Source organism: Malurus melanocephalus, unplaced genomic scaffold (assembly GCF_030028575.1).
Source record: "Malurus melanocephalus ecotype Western Australia unplaced genomic scaffold, MMel_1.1 scaffold_1144, whole genome shotgun sequence".
Lineage (NCBI taxonomy): Eukaryota > Metazoa > Chordata > Aves > Passeriformes > Maluridae > Malurus > Malurus melanocephalus.
In genome coordinates, this window is record NW_026624376.1 from 51,130 (window position 1) to 61,448 (window position 10,319).

General features: G+C 41.6%; 1 protein-coding gene across 1 annotated transcript in view; it reads left to right on the forward strand.

The window, feature by feature from the left end:
- DYRK4 (dual specificity tyrosine phosphorylation regulated kinase 4) overlaps window positions 1–10,319 on the forward strand; it is a 17,537-nt gene that overhangs the window by 1,001 nt on the left and 6,217 nt on the right. Inside the window, exons 2-8 of the mRNA XM_057387137.1 lie at window positions 2,009–2,092; window positions 3,417–3,566; window positions 4,585–4,720; window positions 5,850–6,013; window positions 6,358–6,494; window positions 7,343–7,483; window positions 9,094–9,232. Of these exons, the coding sequence (XP_057243120.1) occupies window positions 2,009–2,092; window positions 3,417–3,566; window positions 4,585–4,720; window positions 5,850–6,013; window positions 6,358–6,494; window positions 7,343–7,483; window positions 9,094–9,232 (951 nt within the window). The remainder of the gene's footprint in view (window positions 1–2,008; window positions 2,093–3,416; window positions 3,567–4,584; window positions 4,721–5,849; window positions 6,014–6,357; window positions 6,495–7,342; window positions 7,484–9,093; window positions 9,233–10,319) is intronic.

The window sequence follows — 10,319 nt, forward strand, 5'->3', positions numbered from 1 at the left end:
TGGGATTGCAGCACTGGAGCTGTAGGACAAGGCTGAGTGTACAGGAGCAGAAAACCAGCACTGAAATGGAGTGCAATAGGAACAGTGGCTGCAGTTTCTCTTTGGGTGCCTCTGCCAGAACAGCCCAGCCCCAATGGCTGAGCTGCAGAGCCTTCAGGACAGTCCAGGATTGGGCTGGAGCAGCTCTGAGGGCTCACCTGGACCAGGACCATCAAATAAACCCCAGTGTGGACTGTCAGTAAATCCACCTGCTCCCCATCCAGCCACCAGCAGGACTGCTGTCAGCACACATCCATTTGTCTACAGATAAAAGTGCTGTTATTTACCTATTTTGAGGAATTTTATGAAGGTTGGTAACTTACTGATTTCTGAATAAATTGCCTAAAGAGCAATAAATCCCTAAAAAAAGCAATAAATCCCCAAAAGGTAGGTTTTGAGAAAGGGGGATGAAGAGGATCACAGATTTCCATGTTTAAAAGATGGCATGAACTGGTTTTACTTTTGCACTGTAAAAGGAGAAATATGCACCTCAAAATCCTGTTATTATTTCTCCACTGAATGGAAATTAAATGGATTCCAAATTCTGGCAGCACATCTTGATCCCACTCACCTGCTTCCTTAGCTCTGGCTCAGTTTTAAAGATGTTTTGTGAATTTTTCATGCTCTATTAGTAAATCCACTTAAAAATAGTAATATAGACATAAGTGCTCAGATTTTTAAAGGTATTGCTAAGAAATAAAATGCGATTTTGGAGTGATGATTCTGCAGTCTGTAGAGGTATGTGAAATCYATTGTTTCCTTGGTTTTCAGTGATAGCTCTTTATAAAATCCTTTTTATATTGACTTGTAGCTAGAAAAGCMTGAAGCCGTTAAGAAACTGTCTCAAATGAAATGTAATGTTTTCATCAGCTCCAGAAACTAAAAATTATAGCTAGGTGGGAATAAAGTATGGATGAAGTGTGGCAAAAGTATGACATAACTAAAATTAATAGTCTTACTAAGAGCTGGGCTGATACATCTAAGAGAGTTTTAAATGTGTATCCCAGAGTCATAGCAAATGTGATTTTCCCTTGAAATGCAAGATGCATAGATTGTGTGAGGAGTGTTTGTCTGTAAAAATATTCTGCACTGAGTTTTCCATGGAGATCCCTCACCCACTACAGCTTATATCRATTTAAAAAACCAAAACCAACCTATCTATCTTCCTGTCTGCAGTGTATTGGCACAGGAACTGTGTCTCATCTGAGGTGTCCCTGTTTCCTCCAAGCTCAGACAATTCTTTCAGGCACCCTTTGGACCAAACCCAGTAGGGTTCACTGCAGCCTATAGAGCAGACTCCAATCTGCTTTAGCCACAGAATTTGCACAGTCTAAATTATCCTAAACGTTTCTGCAATTCACTGTAGTTTGYTATTGGACAGAAATATACAGTGCTACTTACCATATTTGTTAAATGCTGAAAGCATCAACAAGTTTGAAAAATGGTGAGCTGCTTAGCACTTTCCTCATGGATTCTTTTGTATTTATTGCTAATACTATCTGTGCGTTGGAAGCAATGTTTTTTTTTTCTATATCTCAGTAAACTTAAGCCCTGATGTTGTTTTTATAAAAGCTCTCGCGACAAGCTCAATCCGTTTAATGCCACTTTTAGCAATGGATGGGCTCACAGTCTGCCTGCTGAGGCAGTTTGGAGTTGCCCTTCCAAGCAGATTCACTGCCAGGTTCCAAATGCACATTGAGGGGTGGCAGAGGGCTCTGTCCCCGTGCTSTGTGCCCCTGTGCTCACCGAGCATGTTGAGAGGAACCAAATAAAATGTCCCTGTCCCTGCCCACAAAGAGCTGCTCAGCTGAGACAGGCACTGCCAGAGTTAACGTGCTCYCACAGCTTTGTGGCCTCTCTTAACCCTGCCTTGGCACGGGCTGTGCCACAAACGRAGGAAACACAGAAACATTGCGTGATTTATCTTCTCCAGAGTCATTTTTGTTAAAGCATCGCTTCATGTTTGCAGTCTTCCCATGTGGATGCTTTTGCTCAGGCTCAGCTGAACGTTCAAGAGAGAGATCATCTGGGTTCTAACAGAGTYTTTCATCAGGTACGTGACCCTCCAGCTGACTTTAAAAATACCCRAATGCTCGGTTTCTAAGTGATGTCTTATTAGAAGTGAATTTTGCAGAGGCAAATCCTCTGTGCTCTTCCAGTCCTCCTGTGGCTGTGTGACTGTCCCAAATGCCTGCAAGTATTTTGGGTTTGCTGTGTTCACTAGCATTTGAGGCATTCCTTCTGCCAAATCCCTTTTGTTTCTTGAAGCTTTTGGGAAAAGTCTACTGGAATCCCAGTTCTAAGGTTTTAAAGGCTTTTCCACAGGAATAAAARCCTGACTCATTAAAGTTGGTTGGACTGAGAGCCTTGTTCCTTTGCTTTTTGAGAAAATATCAATCCTCACCTTCGTTGTCAAAAACTTGACAAATATGTTCCTATGCTTCTCTGAGGAGAAAAATTTTACAGGTTCACGTGGGTTGTAGCTTTAGCTGTCTGAACCCTATTATGCATTTCACAGTGCACAGCTGATCTATTTCACATCTATTTAAAATATCCTTTTTATTATTTACCAAACAGTCTACTTCAAAGATTTTCTTTGCTGCTAAGTGTGTGTTTCTCTGACTTGAGATACTCAAGATCGGTAAAAGACATTCAAGACATCAAAAAACTGTGCCCTTAAATGACTGACTCTAAATAATGAGTGGTATAGAAATGTTTTGGAAATAGTAAATGGGAGAACTTAGGAAGGACTAATAACCCTGGGTTATTTAAATGAGTGTGAGCATTTATTTTTRAGGAAAGTTTGCCGAGAGCTTGCCTTTCCCTCACTAATAAGGAGTGCAACAAATGGCCTTGTCAAAGTGAGCTCCACAGGAAATGAGGGGGAAGGAAATATGGAGAAAGCAGTGCAGGGAAGACTTCCCACTGTGTCCACCCCTGGTGTTTGGCAGCAGTCCTGTCCCAGTTTCTCTTCTGCACTGGGAATAGCTAATGATATTTTCTGGCACTGACACGTCATGCCTACTTATTACCCTGYGTGGGTTTTATTTTCCCCTCTCTGKCAGTCGTGCTGCCTGGAAWGGCTGCTYGGCCCCTCAAAACAAGCACCTCTGCAGCTGAAGCAGTCACTGCTCTGTGCTGGCTGGAAGTGCTCCTGTGAGAAATCTCCTTGCCTAAAATGTGCTGAATTGCCTGGACAGTCTCCTGCTGCCCATTGGCACAGCTGGAGCTGCCAGCGCAGCTGCTCATTCCTCTTTGTAGTGTCAGAGGAGAATCACACACATTTTCCAGTTATKGAAATCCTCTGTTGTCCACAGGTGTGGCACAGAAGTGCTTGCTAGTCCATTATGTGAGGTTAATTTGTGCTTTTTCTGCAGAGAGTCAGCCGTGGTGTCCTTTCCCTCGCACATCTGGATGGKCAGGTGAGGCATGATCTGGCTGCAGATGCTGCAAACCCTCCCTGCTTTGAGAGCAGCCTGCCTGCCATAGCAAACAGGAGCTTGCAGAGTGTCCTCCCCTCTCTTCAGGTGAGTACAGAGCTCTTGTCCTTGTTTGCCTGGKGAGCCTCTCTCCAGGTGTGTGTGTCACAAGTGTGTGAGCGTGGGGACAGAGAGAATCAGTGTCAGAACTGGAGACAAGTGTGGAAAGAGGCCATTTCTGCTTGCACACATCCTCAACTCAAAGCCCACCAGCACCAGATGCTCGTATTGACGTGGTGCCAGTCAGGACTACTCACAAGGACACGGTGGACTAAGCCTGTCCCCTGCTTAGACCATATCCCATCATTTGGGTTCTTGTCTTGGCAACTGTGTGCTGCTTTTGGTACCCTTCTGACACTGAGGTCTTTGTCTTCATCCTGCCTCTCTTTTGTGGCTCATTGGGACATTCTCAAGGGATGAGAAATAATAAATAAATTAAGGAATCACTTAGGTTGGGAGGGACCCCTGGAGCCCAACCTCCCACTGCAGGCTGAGCAAAGTTGGAGAAGGCTGCTCACATCGTGATGCATTTATTCAGTTCCTCCCTCACTCTTTGGGCTTCCCCTGTACAGKGGGAGACCCTTCCTAAGCCCTGCTCTTATGACAATGTCCTCTTCTCATCTGTCACTGGCCAACCAATCACTTCATCAGAGCAGACAAGCGAGGTGTTCAGACAGTTTTTGGCACAGCCATACAACTGTTCCAAATCAATTTGCTGTCTTTCGTTTGGTTTGGAATGGTTTCCAAGAGGAGTTGTTCCATAGCCCCCAAGGCTGACCAGCACTGGTATAGATAGCATTTATTGAGAGTCCCTGTMCTGAATGAATCTGGAAGATAAACTCCTTTCTCTCATTTATGGAGATGAATCTTTCCATGGTCCAAGAGCCTTCAGTGCTTTTGGCAGAATTTGCTGTCTGGATAAACAGGGTGTTGTGCCCAACCTTGCTTGCTCTGTCTCAGCACAAAATTGACATAGATTGCTCAGCTAATCTGAAATAAATATATTGCAGCTTTGTCTCTGTGAATATAGCAGCTTTGAATTTTATTTTTTTTTTCTGTTTGGCAGGAAAATGGAATTCAAGGCAATTTTCCCCAATTTAACCTTCCAGACAGTCTTCCTGAGARTGATACCAGAGCCCAGACAAAACCATCTGAACTGGAGAGCACCAGCTTCAGTGTGAAACTGCCAATGACTGCTTCAGGTAGAATATCYTGGATAARGGACTGGAGTGACAGGCTGCCTGCACACACAGGGAGTGTCAGGACACTCACCATGCTAAATGGCTGAAGAAATATTTAACAGTTTAGAGCACAGCAATATGGATGGACTCAGTGATTTCTAATTGTCCAGCTTGGGGAGGTACCCCATAGGAGAATGATTTGACTAACACAAATACRGGAGAGAAACATGCAATATAGGAAAGAATGTATATTTGTCCAAGATTTCGGTGGGGTAGGTGATAGCAATATTCTATTACAGAGATAAAACCCTTTCCCACTGCTTGTGGCTGTGTCCCATTTTACTGATGTGAGCTAAACTTCTTGGGAGTTCTACTTGGGAGTTCTCAGATCTAGAAAGTTTCTGACAGAGTTAATCTATTTCTAGAAGGAGTGTAGGAAAAAAAGTAGTGGCCTTTTGCTTTGAAATGATTTAGCATCCCTGCATTGCTGGATGAAGATCTGCCACTGTTTAACAAAACACCCACACATGCATGCAACACATTGATTTATAATGCTCCTGTCTGAATATATATCCACATTTAAATGATGGGAGTGGAGGTGTGAGGGCAGCTGAAATTCTGTGCAGGAAGAATCAGAACTCGGAGAAGAGCAGATTTGGGCTGCATTTAATCCCTAACCTCAGGCATCTGAGCTTGATGATTTTTATCAGAAAAACAAGTACTGGAAAGCTTTGGTTAACTAAAGGTTGCTGCCATTTTATAAATATGACAGTCAAGCCAATAAMAATGTAACTTTTTAATGTAAGCTGTGGAGCTTGAGGGATCAGATAGACGATAGATGGGATTTTCAAAATCAYCTAGGTACATAACTTACCTCTCAATTAAATAATTTTTACCTAAACTCTCTTAAAAGTTGTGATGACAGATGAAGAATACTTTATTGAACTTAATATTGCAAGCCAGAATTGAAAAGGATTTGTAAAAAATTGGAGGAGCAGAAACCTTTGTTGGACGGGACCTCTAACAGCTTTTCTCACCATCCTTCTCAAAGTGGTGTGCTCTGTGAAATGTTCCATTGTGAAATCAATTTGCCATCAGGTTTCTGACATTTTACTGATTTTTGGTTTTATGTTCTTGTTTTTTGATTTAGAAGCCTTGAAAAATTTTAGAAACCAGTTAACAGTCTATGAGCAAAAAGAAATTTTCAATTATACAGAGCTATGGTTTCTTGGCCTGGAAGCTAAAAAGATTGAAGGTTTGCCTGAAACTCAGAATAATAATTGTTATGATGATGAGCATGGTTCCTACTTAAAGGTAAGTGGAAAAATTACGGTGTTCATTTTRAGCTCAATAAGTTTGTAGTGATCTTATGCCAACTCTTAAGTGCTGTATGTGAGATAAATGTTTTTCTAGCAGAAAAACATTCACATAGTGAAAAACCCCTGTAAAGCTCAGGGGAAAATCCACTTTTTATGTCATGAGGACTGGTGCAAGGTAGGCGGGCTATTGAAGCATCTCTTGTGGYTTCCTTGTCACCTTTATTCAATGCAGACTCACCTCAAGCTCACCCAGTGCCTGTCATGAACTCACACCCCTGAGCTGCTTGGTGCCTGATTTCTGYCAGACTCTGAACCTGAACTCTGTGTGTTCTTTTGAAGGTTCTGCATGACCACATTGCGTACCGCTATGAAGTGTTGGAGGTCATTGGGAAAGGCTCGTTTGGGCAGGTGGCCAAGTGCTTGGATCACAAAACCAATGAGTTAGTGGCRTTGAAAATAATAAGGAATAAGAAAAGGTGAGATATCCACCGACTTTAAACCAGTACAATCATTCCTGTTATACACAGGCAGAGACAAACAGTGTGAGCAAAGCAAAATCAAACCCCTCTGTACACAATTGAGCACAGTGAGGGCAGAGTGAGGARAGAGGATGTCAGAACTGGAGCCAGAGGAGACACACTCTGTGAAAGCAAACACAATTCCTCCAGACCTGCAAGGAGGACTCTGTCTGAACACAGTGAATACACAGCCCAGGTTTTACCAGCCCTGCAGGACTGAGAGCTAGGAGCATCCCCAAAGGCTCCAAAACTGCAGGAATGTGCTGGGACACTCCTGGGACTCACTTCAACATGAAAAATTTAACACTGTGGTCCTAAGCAGCCTCTTCTTATTGAGTGCCTSGTTACAAATTTGTGAGTTTGAAGCAGAGTCAATGAAGCAGTGGTTCAGCTGTTCAATTTTCCCCCTCAGTGAAGACTAAGTGCAAAGATGCTTTTCAAAACTGACTCTCTGACTGTGGGAGGTGTAAAAATATGGCGTGTTCAGGGAAAAAAACCCAAATTCCTATGGACTTTGAGAGCACCAGGATTTTAGTCTGGATGCTTATTGGAAACCTTTTCATTTAAAGATTTTTTTCAGGCAAGTCAAATTAGGTACCTTGAAGTGTTATGTAAGGCCAGTGTATTTAGACTAGGAATTAACCATAATAAATGAAAATTTCTGTGCTTTACAGGGGTCAATGACACATTTTAATCATTGTCCCCCATGCTGAGGTTACAGTAATCTGTGGTGTTTGTAGCATTTGCAGAAATACAARTGCTATCCTAAACTGATTTCACCATTCCCATGTCATGTGATATTTCAGATTTCACAGCCAGGCTTTGGTAGAAGTGAAGATYCTTGATGCTCTCCTGAAAAAAGACAAAGATGATACTCACAACATCATCCACATGAAGGAATACTTCTACTTTCGCAACCACTTCTGTATCTCCTTTGAACTGCTGGGGTAAAGTATATTTTCCTTYACACACACCTGAAGAGAATTGTAGCTCTTGTGCCTTACAAGATTTAATTTTTATGTCTTCTTTAGAGAAATTGGCAGCTAGAAAGCAACATTGTCTAAATACAGACTTGAAAACTGAGCCTTTGATCACCCAAGGTGAACTGAAAAAGGCCACGCTCAGACTTCACACGGGCAGTGACATGATCCATCCCTTATTTTCTGTGCTGGTATTGAAGTCTTCTTCCCCGAAAGACCTATGAGGAAAAGAGTAAATTCAGGACTGGTAAACTTAAGGATATATAAATATGAATAATATAAAATCATTTTAAAATAAAACTGCTTCTTGCTTTTYATGAATCTTTGCTGCGGGACTTGTTAGGAGGAATTTTGGAGACGTCAGATCATTTTATTCACCAGCCTCCTTGTAATCAGGAAATCAAACTGGAATTATGGAGGCTACCCACGGTTCCCCACCCCTTAGAGTAAAACCCCCATTGCTGCATGTGTTACAGCCTCTGCTGAAGTTTCAGCATCATGTAAAAAGCTTTTTCCCAAAGAAACCCCAAATTCCAGGCACACGGGGCAAGAGTTGAGTCCTCTCCAGGGAAGGCACAGAGCAGCCTTTTCTGGAAGCTGCTGTGGGAAATGGGGGATAACCACTGTGTTTAGCTCTTTATAGAGGAGTTGAAGACTGGTYGTCATAGAAAAATGTTTGTCTGGTGAAATTTGTATTGCCCTTAAAATAGAGCGAAAGGCCTTTGATTTGTGTTCTTTTTCATAAAGTTTTGGCAACTTTAATTCCCAAAGAATGGGCTGTGYGTGCCAGCAGTGGACACTCGGGTGGGGAAGGCAGGAAGCTCCAGCTGTTGTGTCCTTGCAGATGTGTGCAGATGTGTGCTGATGCTGAGGACACCTCTCACAGGGGAGACTTTATTCCTAACATCCAATCTGAACCTACCCCTCTTTAGTTCAGTTTGAAATCACTGCCCCTTGTCCTGTCACTATCACCATAAAAATCATTCCCTCTTTTTTATAAGCCCCTTAAGGTACTGGAAAGTTGCACTGAGGTTTTCCAGARCCTTCCCTTCTCCAGGCTGCTGGGCAGGATTACTGGAAGGAGCTAAGATGGTCACAGRAGGGATATAAAAACCTAACAACTCAAACTGATGGGGGGGAGTTGTCTAGAAATATTTACTTCTGGTTAAAAATCTTCAGACAGAAATTATTTACTCATTTGATTTTCATTTCCATATGAAATCAAATGGTTTTCTTTTGCTAAAGCAAAGAGAAATGGCAGCAAAAGGAGAGGAGACAGAAGAAAATGTGTTTCAGTTCTTGAGTGATTATTGTTCTTGGTAGAAATCAGCACAGCTGCTTAACTGCAGAGTTTAGCAAGCAAGTTCATTGATTTTACATCTGCTTTAGATCTGTTTGTGCATATCACAGGCAGAGCAGCATTCTCAAAGAGGAAAATAGCTGTCATTTTCCTTGTGTGAGTTCTCTCTCATGTGGGAAGAAAAGCTCTTAATGCACTGGAAACTAATCATACCTTTAAAAATAAATTCCCCAATCTCTTATCTGCTCTCTGTCTGCTGCTTCTTCTGCCCCCGCAGAATAAATTTGTATGAGCTGATCAAAAAGAACAATTTCCAAGGTTTCAGCCTGTCTTTGGTTCGTCACTTCGCTCGCTGTGTGCTGAGGTGTTTACAAGTGCTCTACCAGGAGAAAATCATTCACTGTGATCTGAAGCCTGTAAGTACAATCATTTCATAACCTGCTATCCTATAGAATACATGAACTTATCCTGTTCATTATTGATGAGAGGAACTGTCAGGAGAGACCCTAAAACCCAGTAGGATGTTTGTACAGAAGCTATAATTTATTTGAGATTATTTTCCTGCTACAGTTGACTAATTATTACCATTGATTCAGTGAATTCACAGAAGGATTAAGGRAGATTATTTGGATGCCAAAATGCATGCAAATGTGAATCAAATTCAGTAATGGCATTTTGCTTAGAGAAAAAAAAATAAGTACTTGTAAAATAAAGTATCTCAATATAAGGGACATTGTAATGCAAGGATTGTTCACAAGGCAGTCTGTTTCAGCTTATCCTGTTGAGTCTATTTCATTTTAAATGCCTAACTATAAAATTAAATAGCCTAGAAAATGGCAAAGTAATTCTGCAGAACAGCATTTAGAGTGTTCACCTGTTTCTAAGGGAACATTTGTCATCCAGTTCCCGCTGCTGATCTGCTAAGCATTCATGTTACATGAAACATTTCCATTCTCCTTAAGTCCCAGATTTTTTTTCCAACTTTTTGACATTTCTGAAGGATTTTAATTCTATTTTCACTTCAGTTGATTGTTTCTCTTGATTTCCCTTTCTAAAGGGCAAATGAGCAACAAATGAAATAAATAAGCTCTCAAGCAGAAATGCTAAGGATGAAATTCTGTTCTCACTTTGCTCAATGTGTCTTATTCAGAATTCTGAAAAGTCACATCCTGTCTSTATCCATTGCCTCACCGATATCTTTCCCAGACCAATATGCAGTGAGAAGAGAGGTTTGCAAGATAGCCARAATACCTGAATCAGAAACAATTAGGGCAATGGGAGATGTGTTCCCAGGCAGTGACTGACAAAGAATGATGGCAGCATCAGTTAGTGTAGTCTGTATTTAAATGGAGTAACAATTAGTGAAAATGTAGTGAGCTAACTAAAAGACAGTGTTGTTCTCATTGAACAGTCGTACAGTTTCATGAATTTTGTTGCCTGAAGCTCGTATCTGTTATCCCATCTGCCTCCTATGATATTTCTCAATGTAAGGTAGAATGTGGA